At 36.3% G+C, this 15,424-nt stretch overlaps 1 protein-coding gene across 6 annotated transcripts in view; it reads right to left on the bottom strand.

The window, feature by feature from the left end:
* DLG5 (discs large MAGUK scaffold protein 5) overlaps positions 1-15,424 on the bottom strand; it is a 113,818-nt gene that overhangs the window by 31,966 nt on the left and 66,428 nt on the right. For 4 of the 6 annotated variants that reach the window (XM_072870544.1, XM_072870546.1, XM_072870545.1 and 1 more), the window contains 6 exons: positions 13,509-13,768; positions 9,430-9,742; positions 5,234-5,464; positions 2,927-3,111; positions 2,173-2,298; positions 1,303-1,435 (listed from right to left, as the gene is read on the bottom strand). In XM_072870544.1, coding sequence (XP_072726645.1) covers positions 1,303-1,435; positions 2,173-2,298; positions 2,927-3,111; positions 5,234-5,464; positions 9,430-9,742; positions 13,509-13,768 — 1,248 coding nt within the window. The remainder of the gene's footprint in view (positions 1-1,302; positions 1,436-2,172; positions 2,299-2,926; positions 3,112-5,233; positions 5,465-9,429; positions 9,743-13,508; positions 13,769-15,424) is intronic. The other 2 variants (XM_072870547.1, XM_072870548.1) reach the window with 1 other exon arrangement.

Genomic DNA, 15,424 nt, shown 5'->3' with positions numbered 1-15,424 from the left:
GCAATACACAAAATCCAATGATGAAGGAGCTGGTCAAGAGATGAAAAAGCATGGTGAAAGGGGAATTGTTATCCCAGAAGGAATTTACAGATGGTGGTCCTGATGGATCAGCATTGGTACTGAGTTCATATAGTCTTTTCAATCTATATATTTCAACATATAGTAATACTAAATAATATTTTTAGTATCAGAAAAGGAATGTCTTAGTGATTCTGTTGGGATGCACTGTCACAACACAGACAGATTGGAAGAGCATAAAAAAGATGACCGCAAATATTGCAGTAAAATAAAAGGGATTTAATTTGACAGCATTAAATCACAAACTTTGTCATTCAGGAATAAGAGAGAAATTCTGGTATATGCAGAAGCTGTTATAAATGACACACAACCTGGAAGACCACCTGTGTGTTCTATGTCAAAAAAGGTCAAAAGGTCAAAAAAATTACTATTAGCAAACAATGCGATGTGCCAGCCAAAAATTTCAAATAGAACAGCATTCAAGACTTGCATACAAAGCAGTGAAATAAAAATTCTAGACTACAATGAAGAAAAGTAAAATTAAATGGAAAAAAGTACTACTAGGATAATGAAAGGACGTAGAGGTTATCTGGAAAGCTAAACATAAGAACTTTATTTAATATGCCAAAATGAAAAAGGGATTTAACTCCCTCTATAGACAAAGAAGGGAGATTAGCATCTCCTTTCATCCCAGATTTTTAAGCTGAAGGGCAATGTTGCCCTAAAATATATGTTCATCATGAATAAATAATTTTAATACTTTAAAATTTCTAATCATCAAATATGAGCAAAAGTAGGAGACATAACTTCATGTAAAAGCTTAACTATTTTATGCATAGATTATAAATTATGTTGCCTGTAAGAGTAGAAGACTGGACTCTCTGATGTCAGTGTTTCCATCACATCTTAAGTTTTGGCTACCTTAGCACTGCCATTTCTGCAATGAATCACTAACTTTAAGAACACTAAATGTTTAACTTAAAACATTTTTCTTATAGTACATGGACCTGGGTAACCTGCAAGATCAGATGGAGGAACTATTTTTATTTATAATTCATATAAAAACAATACAAAGCTTGTGTATAACAGCTTGGTTTTGTCAACTACTTTCATCTAGACGTTACAGCACTTGCTGCATGTGTGGTTCCTAGTATAACAACAATAAAGAACTAAAAAAAAAATACAGATTAGAGTTATTTTTAATAATACCTAGTATCAAGACGTTATAATTGACTTCAAAGCTATCCAATATATAAGACAATGCAGTTCGTGTTTTTTACTTACTCTGTCTTTTTCAAATTCTACCACTTCTGTTTCCCATTCCAGAGAATCTGTGTCTATGGCTGAGTCATGAGAACTATGGGCCATCAACTGACGGAATCTGGCCTCCTTTTCCAACTGATTCTCCATTTTCTCCCTAGGCAAAGAAAAAAAATTATTTACAGACACAGACAACCCTTTTAAATAAACTGATACATAATGTTATCACCATGAGATACCTTATGTTTTGTTTTTTAAATCAAAAATCCAAGCTGTGCCAGAAATTTGTCCCATGCTTCTATCTTTCCAATACTCTTGGGCTGCTAGCAAATTGACTTTCCTTTTCTGTATATTGTCCTAACATAGTCTTACATTTTTTGCATTATTTTTACACAACTGAAGTGCACAACTAGGTTTCTAACATCTCCCAAAATGCATTTAATTTACCCTCAGATGAGCTGTATCAGTATGCTCACAACAAGTGGGGCATGATACTGACAGCAAAACCTCTTCCACAGCCCATTGAGATGATGTATGATGCACATCTTCCTTGCATTCATACACCAATGAGAATACAGTTGGGAAGAACTAAACTGCAGTTAATCCAACTTCAGTGAAAGAATCCCATATTGCTTAAGTGTATCTTTACAGTACAAAGTTTAGAGTATGTGTCTCATTAATAAGATAAAAAAGTTAAGACAGTAAGACTTAGGATCCGGCCCATCACAATAACTTCCACGATAACTAAAAATATAGGCAGTGTTTCCATGTGCAATATTATGAATACCTGCCACCCCACAGCTATAACAGCGTATGATTCACTTGCGAACACAGCTAACAAACAGAAGTTTTTATCACAAACATCCATGCAGTTTGATAATTTCTCCAACATACTTCAGTTCCTTCAGTTCACGCACAGCGTCATTTTTCTGCTTTCTCATGTCATCCAGATTGCGAAGAGCTTCAGCCAAGTCACTCACAGCCCGGTCTCTCTCCCTCCTTAAGTTGTCACACAAAGTCCTTCAAAAGCAAAGAAGTTTCCATTTAGTTACTTAAAACTCTATCTAAGTAACGAACTAGTTTTACCACATTGTATAGTTAACGCAAAATTTAAAAAAACAGCTTCAAAAGATCTCTCTCAAAAAAAGCAAAGTATAAGGAAGAAAAAAATTACATATGCTAGGTCTTAAGGAAAAGCTTGTCAAGATAACAGAAACTTTCTTCACCCCTTTCAAAACTTTATTGCTACTTATCTTCTTTAAACTAGCAGAAAAAAATTCTGATTAAAGTATTTTGCCTTAGCTCCTTACAGATGTTTAGTGGCAAATATGTTGGGTACTTTTTATGAAACGTCCCTACAGGTAAAGAATTATTTGCAGGACTATAGCTATAGCAGGATTAGGTATAACATGACTAAAAGAATGCATACTTTGTTGTTCTTACATAGCAGTGCTGTCAGGCTCTATGGTATTTACTAGAGACATATTATGGGTATGAAAGCACAGACAAAGAAAAGTATCTTGTAAGGTGCCCTCAACTTTACAAAAAAAAAAAAATCACCCTGTGACAGCTAATGCAGAAGTTCCAACAAGTTGAAGAAAGTGCTAGCAAAACCCAGAAGTCCTAGAATCATTTAGCATTCGTTTACCGTATACTTTCCCTTTCTGCAACAATCTTATCTCGCTCTTGAAAGGCCCAATCTCTCCTACACTTGGCTACTTCTGCTTCCTGGACAGCTTCCTTTAGTTCTTGTGACATTGCCTCATATTGTTTCCGAAGCATTTCAATTTCTTTGTTTGCTCTTTCTATGTCTAGGGTAGCAGAATCTTGTATCTAGGAATTAAGAAACATAGATAAGTATTTTAGGCACAATTTTTAGGTAAGTATGCACAAACAGCTTTTACTATATGTGTGTTACCTGATGTATTCAATTCTCATGTTTTCATGAAAAATGTTCATTTATCTTAATGGCAACTTTGGGGAAAAAAAAAAGATAAAAACTATTGTAATATATTTCATTCAATGGCACACAAATTTGTGTGAATACAATCTACATGAATAAGAATCCTCACTTCCAGTGAGGATGATATACAATATGATAAATAACAGATAACATCAGTGAACATTTTGTATTTCAGAGTTGACATGCCATGCTTCTATGTTGTTCTGCTCAGCAGACAGAAAAAAACTTCAAGGATATTTAGAAATCAGATACACTACCATAAGCAGTTACAACACAGATTTCCTGCATTAATGTCTGTTATTTACCCTGGGACAACTAGAGGTACACGTTCACAACACAGACTTGTGATTCACACAGGTCCCTTAAGTCCAAAGCAGAGCAATGGAATTCCAAAAAAGTTTTGTTTGAGCGTTTCTTGTTTTAGATAAGAACTACTTTCTTCTTAAATTAACTTGTTCCTCTAACATTCTTTATTTTGAACAAGAGAGATGGTGACAATAGTAGGACAGATACACAGAGAATACTCCAAGCTTGCAGCACAGTAAACACAAGCCAACTACAACGGTACAGCCCACCACAAACACTGAAGGCCATGGGCTTGCAAACAACTGTGTGTGGTTAATTTCAAGAATATAAATAAATCTAATGAATCTGACTAGACTTGCCATTTGATTAAAGATTAAACTTTGGAGGAATGTTTTTAAGACCTGAATGCATGTATATAAAGAGAGACTACTAAGTCATGATTAATACATTTTAAAGGCTCTTTTTTTCTCTAAATGAGTTATAATTATATTCAAAAATAAGAGAGCACTGAACCTTAAACCCCAGGTTTACTTTCTCACCTCAACATTGAAAAATAAAAATTGCAACAAGTAAGACCAAACAGAGGCTATGAAGAGTCATGTCTGGCCTTTTGATTGTCTCTTTCATTTCCAAGGATCACTTTCTTCTCTTCCAGTCCACTGGCAGGAAAAAGACAATCAAAAAACCCACTCAGATCAACAAATAGAAGTTTGTATTTGAAATGTCAATTCTGATTTGGAATCTGCCAAAGGTGAGCATCTGAGCAGGTCCATTGCTAAGTCACAGCAAAGTTCACCCAAGCTTACTCGGCTTCCTTGAGAAAAGCACAAGTTTGCAAAATCCCACTGGTTTGGCCATGAAGAACCAAACACAATGAAATATTTATTTCCAGTACAACTGAAACCATAGTTTAATTGCTTCCCCACACATTCATTCGGGATTGGCCAATCAGTGTGTCAGGCAAGACTAAAAACTTTTTTTGTACTGGTAAAGGGTTGTTATTCAACGAAAAGGGAATACAAGTTTAATGAAAACAACCCGAAAATATCTAGTTTAATATTAAATAATTTTGTATTCCTTAGTTATTTCATAAGCAAAAGTTGTGATACTATGCATTTTCATACTACACTATATGTAAGCATTTACAGTTGTATGCAGATTGATGTTTAGTATCACACACAAGACTAGAGCATCAGTAACTGTGTAGAACTGTAAGAATGTTACTACCCACACAGACAAATAAATTGTCAGAATAGCATATTTATACTGAGAACATGTACCGATTAGAAACTTTACAATCACACTTCAATTAACTTCCTTTATGAAGTATTAGAAATAGCTAACATCCTGAGCAGGTCACCGGCACGAACAACGCACATTATAGATGGCAACAAGCCTACCCGCAGGTAATAAACTGCCTAGCCACCTGCTGGATCACAATATTTTATTTGCCATTTATTTTTACAAACAAAAACTTAATATGAAGCATGACTGTATTTCTTTCAAACAAGAAGTTCTGTCACTATGTCTTGAAGAACGTATGTGCGTTTACATGTAGGTATTTTAGAGTGAGTCAGGGAAAAGGGGGAAGACACCCAATATGCCCAGACCTTCAACTAATCTCTTGAAAATTACTGACCCTTTGAAGCTAAGAAAGAAAAAGTCATCTGTGAAGACTTGCAATACCTGACGGGCTTGATAATATTCCCTTAGTAGATGGTCTCTCTGAATGATAGCTTCTGTTCTCTCTTTCCTGGCAACATCTCTTTCTTCCTTCACTGTCTCTATATCCTTGCAAGCTTGGTCAAGTTCCTTCTGGGCCTCAGCTTTGTCCTTCACTTCATGACAGTATTTTTCCAGCAACTCATTCCTCTCACAAATTGCTCGATCTCTTTCCACTAGAGCTGAGTTTAGCTCCTAAAACAAGATCCATTGTTTGCAGTAGGTTAAGTACGGAAGGAAATAGTTCATCTTTCCAACTGGATACACACTGACACCTTAAAAGCCTAGAGAGTTTACCACTAACGTTCTGAAAAACGGGAGCAGAACAGACTGTGCTCACTTTACATACAAGTAAGTACTAGCAGAGAATATTAAACGTGGTATTAAAGATATCACACCATCAGATTAGCACAGTGCTATGTCAAAAGTAAGCAAGAATCTGGGAGCACTCACAGTTTTGAGGAACCTAAATGAAGGAAGGTTATTAACCAGTCAGACTTCATGTTTTAAAAAAAAGGCTTTAAATATGGCAAAGGGTAAGAATATATTGCAAATATTTTTAAGCAGCTGCCTCGATTTTATAGGACTGAAATAATTTAGACAACCCAGCTACATAAGTATCTTATAGCTTCCTCATAGCTTTTAAAGGGACATTAAAGTCACATGCCAGTAAGATACCAATGTGCAAACTACAGAATGTTCAAAGATGAAACTACAGTATGCCATAAAGTAGAATGACAGTTCATCTTATTCAATGTGGAATTCAACTGCACCATAATAAAAAAAGATGAGTAAAATGTAGCTCTAAAATACAATCTGTCCTTTTAAAATAGTTTAAACTAGACTTCCTATTGGAAGAATGAGGCATTGAAACAGTTGAATTTCATGCCACTAAATTTTTAGATGGTCCAGCTCTCTAGAAGCATTCAGCCAATGGCTACAAATAAGTCTTTCTACATATAGGCACTCCTAGCTGGAAATTACTGATGTTGGGATCTCAAAAAGATTACCAGAGACAGCTGACATCTGAAAAGCAAAAGAAGGAAAGGGCCCAAATACTTAAGGATAGAAAGACACCATGTCATAAACTGACTTCCATTCTACTTTCCTCTACAATTTGCAAGGAATAAGATTGAGTATTTAAAGCATGGATGACAACTATGTTTTGCTGTACTGACATAATTGTTTTTGAGATACCGCATCTAATTAAGGCTAGTCAGGCTGTTAAAACAGTTCTGCAACAGTATTAAAACAGATACTTTTGCTGTAGAGTAACACACAAGTACTAGAATTAATGACTCACTCTGTGAACTTTAAACATATCAATGAATTGCAATTACCAGAGCACTCAAGTTTTTTCAACATCAGTAAGAGCTTCCGTTGCTCAGTACCTCTGAACAGAGAAATCCCTGACCCATCTGGTGGTGCAGACAAGTTTTAGTACTGGAAGTAACATTTTGCACAGCTTAACTATAGTCTGTATAAAATCTGCATTCAAATGTGTGTATAAAACTTACACAAAAGTATTAAATCTTTTCCAGCATGCAGCAGAGATGAAAGTCATCAAGTATCAAGGCAGAGGGAGAGTTCCCAGAAAGCCCTTCATTAAACAGGAATTTACAGTAATTTAAGGTTACTGGAAAAAATACACATTGCCACAGTTTATTCCAGCATGCTCGATATAAACTATCTGAATAAGAGCAGCCATTGCCTCCAGTGGTCAGTAGTAAAATTTCACCTCTGTCTTTTTCCTGTGACATTTGCACGACAGCACATTTACATGACAGCACATTGTCATTTACATGACAGCACAGGGCAATGTGCCATTTGGCGCTGATTAGAACAGCTTCTGTTTGGAAACATTAGAGTGGCTTGGTTTGAAGAACGATTCTGAATTTGTGAAGAATTCTTATGTATGAAGGAAGTTCTCACATCTGAATATAGTGCAATAACCTCATACAGGATAAAATACAACAGGTCTATTAAACAGAGGGGAAAGCTGACTACCACTGAGATGAAACACAACATTCTAAGTATTTGCTGGAGCAAAAGATTATGTCAAACAAAAACACCACTGGGCAAGTAGAGGGGGAAAATCTATAACATCTAATCCCTAGCTTTGAGCGGCCAAACTCACGAGAACTTAATCCAAAACTGTCCATAGTGCAAAATCCTGAGATTTCTTCTATCACCTATAAATGCCAGATGATTATTACATTTTGAATGTAAATTAACCCATTATGTTTGGGCATGTGTGACCAACAAAGCTTAAATATCTAACTAGGAAATTGACTAACTGACCTCATCAGTAACTGCTCATGATATAATGCCTCTCAATCAACCTCTTCATTTCAGTGGCTTTTGCATTTCTTTGGGACATAAAAGGTACACTAGCAAACACAAGTTTCACGGAAGAAACTACATTTAAAATGACCCAAATGCATTCAGTTCTGTTTCAATCAGTCAACAGGCGCTATGTAACAGGGCACGTAAAGCTGCTATACATCACAAGGAGAGCGAAGAACATTCAGTTACATTTTGGCAAGCACCAGACCAACTATTCACTGACAGGATAATCCCAGTTATGTAGGGGCATTTTTCAGGATACTATTTCAAGTGAACGTATCACTTGATCAATAAATTTTTTCAACCTTTCAAACACTTGCCTTGCCAGAACTAGAAAATCCCTTATGCATTGAATGCAGCTGCAGTGAGACAGTACTACGTGACACAGGAACACATCTGCTCACAAGCAGAAGAGTCATAGCTACAGGAAAGGAAACCAGGAACAAAAAGAAAACTCACAGTACTGCTATTTTACAACTTTTAGTACATTATAGAAGCAGTTATTTCTGCTTTCTGATGGGCCAGTTCTGGGGGTGAAGAAAAATGCATGTCTGTGCCCTGCCAGCATCTCACTCACCAGTCCTAGGCTCTTTCCTGTTCTTATTCAAACATCCCATCAAGTCATCTAGGTAGGAGGGAACACCCATGTATTTAAAATTTTAATTTCCTGCCCCTTAAAGCACTTTGGCAAATTACTCATAGTGCCACAATGACAGATATAGCAAATTGGAGTAGAACGACTAATTGTGGCTATTTCCATCAGTATTCCTTACTAGCTACTCTGATTCCACTGAAATCAACAACAGACATTTCTATTAGCTTAGTGGCCTTGATGAAAGCAGAACAGGTACGAAACGTATTAAAACCTCACTCACTGCAGAAGCTAAATTACTTAGCTGGCAAATACGTGGGGTTGAAAACGATGAATTCTTAAAACCAGAAGTTAGTTATTTTTAAAAGCTCTGATGCCATATGTCACAATCCACATTATGTCCCTCAACAATGGTGTGACTTACAAAAGCTCCACACCTTAATTTTTCATAAAGGGCATTTTGTTCAGATGTAATGCCGTGAAAAAAATAAAATGAGATTTATAGGCAATGGAATACATTTGCTTGTATCTATTTCATGCTAAATTAAGTGTTTGTAAACCAAAGGGTCAAGTCAATGCATGTCAGCTGAAATGAAACCAAGCAGTAAATTGTGTTTTGGAAATCTTAACAGCATCATTATAACATGGTTGTGATATAAGCATTTCAAGAACATATTGCTGAAAAATACAAAGTTCTGGTTTCACATACTTTAAAGGCATGCCTGAGTTCTACTGAAAAATCTTCAAAATATCCTCTTTAACTTAAAGGCAGAAGGAGGGCAAATGAGTAAGACATGCATGTCAGCACAGGCTTTGCATAAATATTTGAGACTACTTTATCATGTACCGTCTTAAGTCATAGTAGATAGTATCCAGTGGTTCCTGCAGAGGTTAGAAGTTAAAAATAATGAATATTTAGAGCTATAGTGTTACAGAGAGCATTACTTGAAAGGCATAGAAGACTAACGCAGAAAAGGAAGGATTTATAATCAGCAGAACAGAATTAAGTCAAGTGAATAGCAAATTTCAACTGACAGGTACTCTATTCAAACATGCAATCTTAATAAATTGATAGTAAAAAGGATTGCTATAGGAAAACATCAGCATGGAATTTCCCCTTTGCAGTGCATTCCTATTTTCCATTAATTAGTCATACATTTCTGATTCTAGCATCAACAATGTATACTCATTTCCCTTTCCCATTGAAACAATAGGTTAGTACCTGTCTTAAAGCTTCCATCTCTTCACTAGCCACTCGCTTCTCAGAAGAAGTGTTCTTCAGTTTGGACTCTGCAAGCTCCAGCTCTGTTTGAAGCTTATCTACCTCTTTAATTACTTGATCTCTCTCACTCATTATGAGGCGGTATTCATTGAAAACTGAATCCCTTTCTTCCTTGTATTTTTCTGCATCCTTTGCTGCTTTCAGCTGCATTGTTTTGAACCTTGTCACCTCCGACTGTAATCGCTCCATCTCTCTCTGCAACTCTTTGTTTTGTGCTGTGGCGTTGCTTAGTTCCTGCTGAACTGATTCAAATCTAAAGACAAGCAGAAATGCCCATAAGATACTTGTTCCTCATTTTCCTTTTTCACACATCAAGGATTTGGCTGGATAACCAAATGTATGCATTGGTAAAACACAACCACAAAGGACATCTTAGACAATGTACTCTCAGTGCTGCAAAATAAAAGTTAGACTAATTATTGCTTTAGGAATATTAGTGAACCTTTAAGAATATTAGAGAACCTCTTTAAGGAATTGAAACATAAAAATTGTTAGAAATAATTTAGAATTAGTTTAATTATTAAAAGTAAATTTCTGTCAAATTATTCTAAAAGGAATGAAAAACATTGCCATTATTAAATAACACAAGTTTAACCTCATTTATTGCATTGAGCTCTGCTCATCTTAGAAGTTAATTCCTTCTCCCAACACACACTCCCAGGCATGTGGGAAGAAGGGAAACAAATGCAGAAACTGGAAAAAACAGAACAACTTCCACATGCCCAAATATGCCAAAAGGCTGGTAATGGACAATTTAAAGGAGGAAAAAAAGTGGGTTTGCAGTAAAAATGCAGACAATGGAACTAAAAACAGGTAATTCAAACATTACTGTTTGTTTTCATCAGTAGGTCATCCAGTAAAACTGAAATGCAAAATATGTTAATCTGTCAAAAGTATTTTTTTAAAATTCAACAGAGACAAAAACATATGCACTTTATCACTACAACCTACTGAAGTATGGCACAATCAAAAAAAGGACATAAAAAGTTTTAAATTAAAGCAGTAACATTTGTGTTTATATTGACAAAGCATTCTTGAAAGTGGAAATATAATTCCACAGCCAAGTTCACAATTAGGTTTGAAAAGGAACTTCTTGGTGTCCAATTGTGGTAAAACACTGCTCTCTCAGGAGAAGTTCCTTGCATGTTTTTTCCTGACCCCCCAGGTAAATGCCATTGATGGAAACACTGTACCTAACCTGATGGACTTTTAGGGTTATCCAAATTTCAGGTGCCCACAAACCTCTGGCAGACTTTGTTCTCTCTTTCTCACCCACACACGCCTCACACCGTTTAAAAGTGCAATTTCTTGTCTAATCCAGCATGTTGCCTGACCTTTCCCAAGAGAGAGCTGTAAACCCAATTTCAAATATTTCCTTGAAAGCCTCAGTGTATTCAGAGCATTGCCATAGCATTACGGAGGCATCTGCCAGTAATTTCAAAATGATCACCCTGCTCCTTTCGGGAAATTCTTCAGTTTAAGAGATCATTGGGCTGGAAGTACAGAAGACCTACCATATTACAATCTGGATTTATTTTGTCTTTTCAGAACTGTAAGCATGAAGGTAAGAAGAATATACTATAGGAGAAGTACAAGGATATATCAGAAATCTAAGATGGAGACTATGCCAAACAACCTCACCGCCATGTGAGAACCCACAGTACATTTGAAAACTATTTGGGGCTCAAATCAAGGACAACACTAGGAAGGTACAGGAGAGAGGGGAGGAGAAAAGATTTAAGGCAACATTTTCCAAACAAAAAAAAAGTCATCAGTAAGGAAGGAAAAAAAACAAAAACCCCCCCAAAAAAAACCCACCAGAAAACAACCAAACCATGACAAGCATACTAGCATAGGGAATTGATCAGAAAGGAAAATCTCTGCCATAGAGGGACAATCATATTAAATATTGATAAAAACCTGCATAAAAACCTGAAAGCAAAGTTCCAGCTGAAACACCTTGGTCCTGCTTAAGCTTACATTGCCTCCTAAGGAGGAAATACAGGCAGCTGGATCATTTTCATAGATGCCTTCTATAGAGAAAGCCCATTTCTAACAACTGTTGTGAGTGGACTGCAAGTAGCAGGGTTAGATAGGTCAGTAGCAGTAAGCATGGGTTTATAAGGTGTAACCAATACCGAAAAGAACCTTCAGCAGGACTACCTGCTCTGTCTTCAACACAACTACAAACTATGGGCAGATCTGTCCAAGTGCCATAGCCCACATTCAAAATGCAGACACACGCCTGTAGGGTAAGGTTTAGCACATAGGAATTAGATAGCTGGTATAGCTAATTTGTAATCTGCAAACTATTCACCAACTAAATCATCTTGGTAGCATTCATATGCTGTCTATTATTGTGACAACGTTATAGATAAAAGAAAAAAGGCTGAACACTTCTTTGATATTTTTTTAAGGCCAAAGATTCTTTCAAAATGACACCTGGTCCACCACTGGAGTCTTACTCTTCCTGCTCTCTTTAAAACCTATTTTGACTGTGTTTACACTTGGTATTAATTAAAAAAAAAAATAGTGCTGCAATTTATGAGCCATTCATCCTCAAACTACGAGTTTGTTAAGTCTTATATTCTAGAAACTATACTCACTTGAAATGCATTTTAAAAATTTTTGGTCAGTCACCCAGAGAAATATGGTTTTGGTTATGAAGAAAGGGTACAAACATAAGACCAATAAAGGTTTCTATAAATAGAAACAAGTAAAAAAGAAGTCCAGACTCAAAGCCAACTGAATAAAAAGCAAACATTCCTGAAGTTCAGTTATGTTAACTTAGCTGTATCACTGCTTCACAGGAGCATGAATACCTTTCATGAAATTCTTAAAACCAACCTCTGCTCAGTACCAAACCACACCTTCCTCTCAAGAAGGAGACCTAAATCACAAGGCCATAATACAAATATGTTGAGCTTCTGCAAGTATCAGCATGGTTGCAGTGTTTCTTGTAGTATACCTCATGTTCAGCAACCCACAGCAGTCTAACTTATTATATATAACTTATTCTCTTATTACTCATATTCTCCTATAACTTAATTAGATGTATCACAACTATGTACATGCTATTCACCTGTACATTATCTATGCTCAGTCTCACCTTTTGGAAATACTAAAAGTCTATGAATGTGGAAAACAACATTTTTTGGCATTAGTCTGTGGGAGTTGTGTATTATCCCTAACATGTCAGTGAAAACATTCTCAACAAGCCCACAGATGCTCTTCGGAGTCCTTATGTATATTAGCATTCTTCCTACCCCATATGGGTATCTGTGTAGGCTTAGTATCAAGGAGGAGCGAAGAGAGGTTAAGTGTGGTGTGACATAGTGCCTACGCCCTTCTGTTTTGGCACTTGCGCTGCTCGTAGCGAAGCAAGACTCCCAGACATCTGCATCCAGTGAACTCTGCTGCCAGCCTGAAGCTCTGTCTCCAAGTCCCACACGGTCTGCAATTCTAATGTCATGAAAAGTTAACTTATGCTTGAGAACATCTTCATTTGCCAAACACCTTTTAGAAATTATATCCTCCTATTGACTTGGGTTTTATATTTAAATAAAGATACATATGTTGATGGACTCACCACCCATTGAGGAGTTTGTTTGGAACATTAAGTCTGAGGTTTAACAAAACTTTGGTTGTATTTGCCTCCTGTGTCTACAACTAAGAATAAATACAGCTTGAAAGACAGACTATCCCTTTCTCATATGGGGCTAAACAATGGTTAAAATTCTCCATACAATTCCAAACCCTTAACTGGGAAATCCTTTTCTCAAGGAAAAGCACCATTTGTCCAAATAAACATCCCCATCATGCCTTCTAGAACCTTCCAGAAAATCTTATATAGAAAAGCATGCTTACTTATCACACCAAGATAACGTACACTAGAGAAAAATTTTAGAAAAAAAAAGTTAGAAAAGTATTTGTGATTCTACAACAGAGAAAATAAGATGCTACATTAGAATTGTTACTGCTTTCACAGTGTATCTGAAGATATCAAAACCCAATTATACCTTCTAAGAGAGGTCGAATATTGCTGCTGAAAATGTATTGCTGTGTCCCTTTGCTTCATTAACATGTCAATCTGTTTCTGAAGACGTCTGTTCTCCTCCTCAGCCTGTTCTAGGCGGCTCAGATCCGTATTATGACTTGCGATCTTCTCGTTGTACCGTTTCCTTAGGGCATCATAATCCTTCTTCACACCCTCTAGCTTGTCCATTGCCGTATCATAAAGTTTATTTAATATCTCTGATGACCCATTTTGCTTCATAACCTAAAAAATGCCAGAAATTGTATTAATGAACTCAGTTTTTAATCAGTTCAATACATTTGATTTAAAATATATATAAGAAACAATATTAGAACAAAAATATATTAACCAATTTTAATAAACATTCTTTTTAATGACTAAGGAAACGCTGAGCCTCTTCTAAGCATTACTGTTACTCTAAACATTACTATATCTGCTTAATGTTAACTGGGAAAAAATAATCTGCTTTATCACAACTCAGAGTGCACAAGTTTATGAAAATCTCTTTCTAATGGTAACTGCTACCAACAGTTATTAAACTGACGTTGTTTTCGAAGTACTTTGTAGTTTTAGCAAGAGGTAATAGTTATTTGATGACCAAGGTGATAGCTGTAATTTAGAAAATGACCACGAGGTGGCATTCATGACATGAACAAATTAAATAATTTAAAACTTCAAGAGAATAAAATCTACCCTAAATGTGTTACACACATAGGCATATATTTTAATATTCATACAATATTTCATCTGAGAATTACCCACAGAGGTTTGTGTTTCAAGAGCTATCCATAAAATATGAACAGGAAGAGAAAAATGAGTTTAAACATTAATAAAGTCTGACCTGAATCTAAGTTTCAAATTAATTTCCACTGACATAAGAATCTTGTTGTAAATAGCAATGTTGATGATAAATGACCAGCAACAACAACAGAAATCCCCTAATGAGCTTCAGCAAATCTAGTCCTTCTTCCTTCTCAAAAGGCAAAAAAATGTCCCTGAAATGAGGCCTTACCTTCTTTTCCCCCCCTTTTTTTTTAATGCTATGCTCATTTTTTCTGTTTTTGTCTTTTAAATTGAAATTTGGCCTTGATGGAGTGGCGGGACAAAACAGAAACGCTCTATATAGAGAGGTGCCAGGAATTTATATAAACTTAACATTAGCATACAAAGATATGTCCCTAACTATCTGAAAATAAAAAGTATTAAAAAATTAGAAGGAAAAAAAAGATAGAAAACATGAGCTCTATAAAAAGTTGAAAACAAACACATAGCAACTATGCCATATGCACAAATTGGCTCCTCATCTTCCTTTGTGTCTTCTATTCAGAGTAAGGACCAGTTCCTGAACATGGAAGAACCTGGACGCCTGGAGACCGAAAGGAAAGGAGACCGAAAGGAAAGGAGACCGAAAGGAAAGGAGACCGAAAGGAAAGGAGACCGAAAGGAAAGGAGACCGAAAGAAACCGCCTCCTCTTTGCCCGATACTCACTGCCTGCAGGTAGCGGATAACAACCGTCACCATCGGGAAACCACTTCTCTACACAGGCAAGATAAGAGAGACAAAGTTCTTCAACCTGACACTGGTCTCCTTTAAGTAACCAAGATACGTAAAAGCAGCGAGTCACTGTTCATAAAGTGGTCCTGGAACAAGGCTGCACTTTGGTGGGTGAGAGTCTCCTTGGCATGGCTATTTCCACATACTTCCCTATCCTCAGTGGATTCAGCAGCATAACCTGCACAGAGCTGGGCCCATGATTATCTAGCATGCTTCAGTGAACCATTTCAGATATGCTAAACATGATAAACTGCAGGCATATATAAAGTGTAAATACATGTTGATTTAAACCTGCTCAAGAGAGCCATTTTCCTGAAGACTACTTCCCAAAGCATTCTGAGAAC

The sequence above is a fragment of the Ciconia boyciana genome, chromosome 8, assembly GCF_034638445.1.
Source record: "Ciconia boyciana chromosome 8, ASM3463844v1, whole genome shotgun sequence".
NCBI classification, from domain to species: Eukaryota; Metazoa; Chordata; class Aves; order Ciconiiformes; family Ciconiidae; genus Ciconia; species Ciconia boyciana.
The sequence above is the reverse complement of the archived record's forward strand: the minus strand, read 5'-3'. Positions and strand labels throughout refer to the sequence as shown.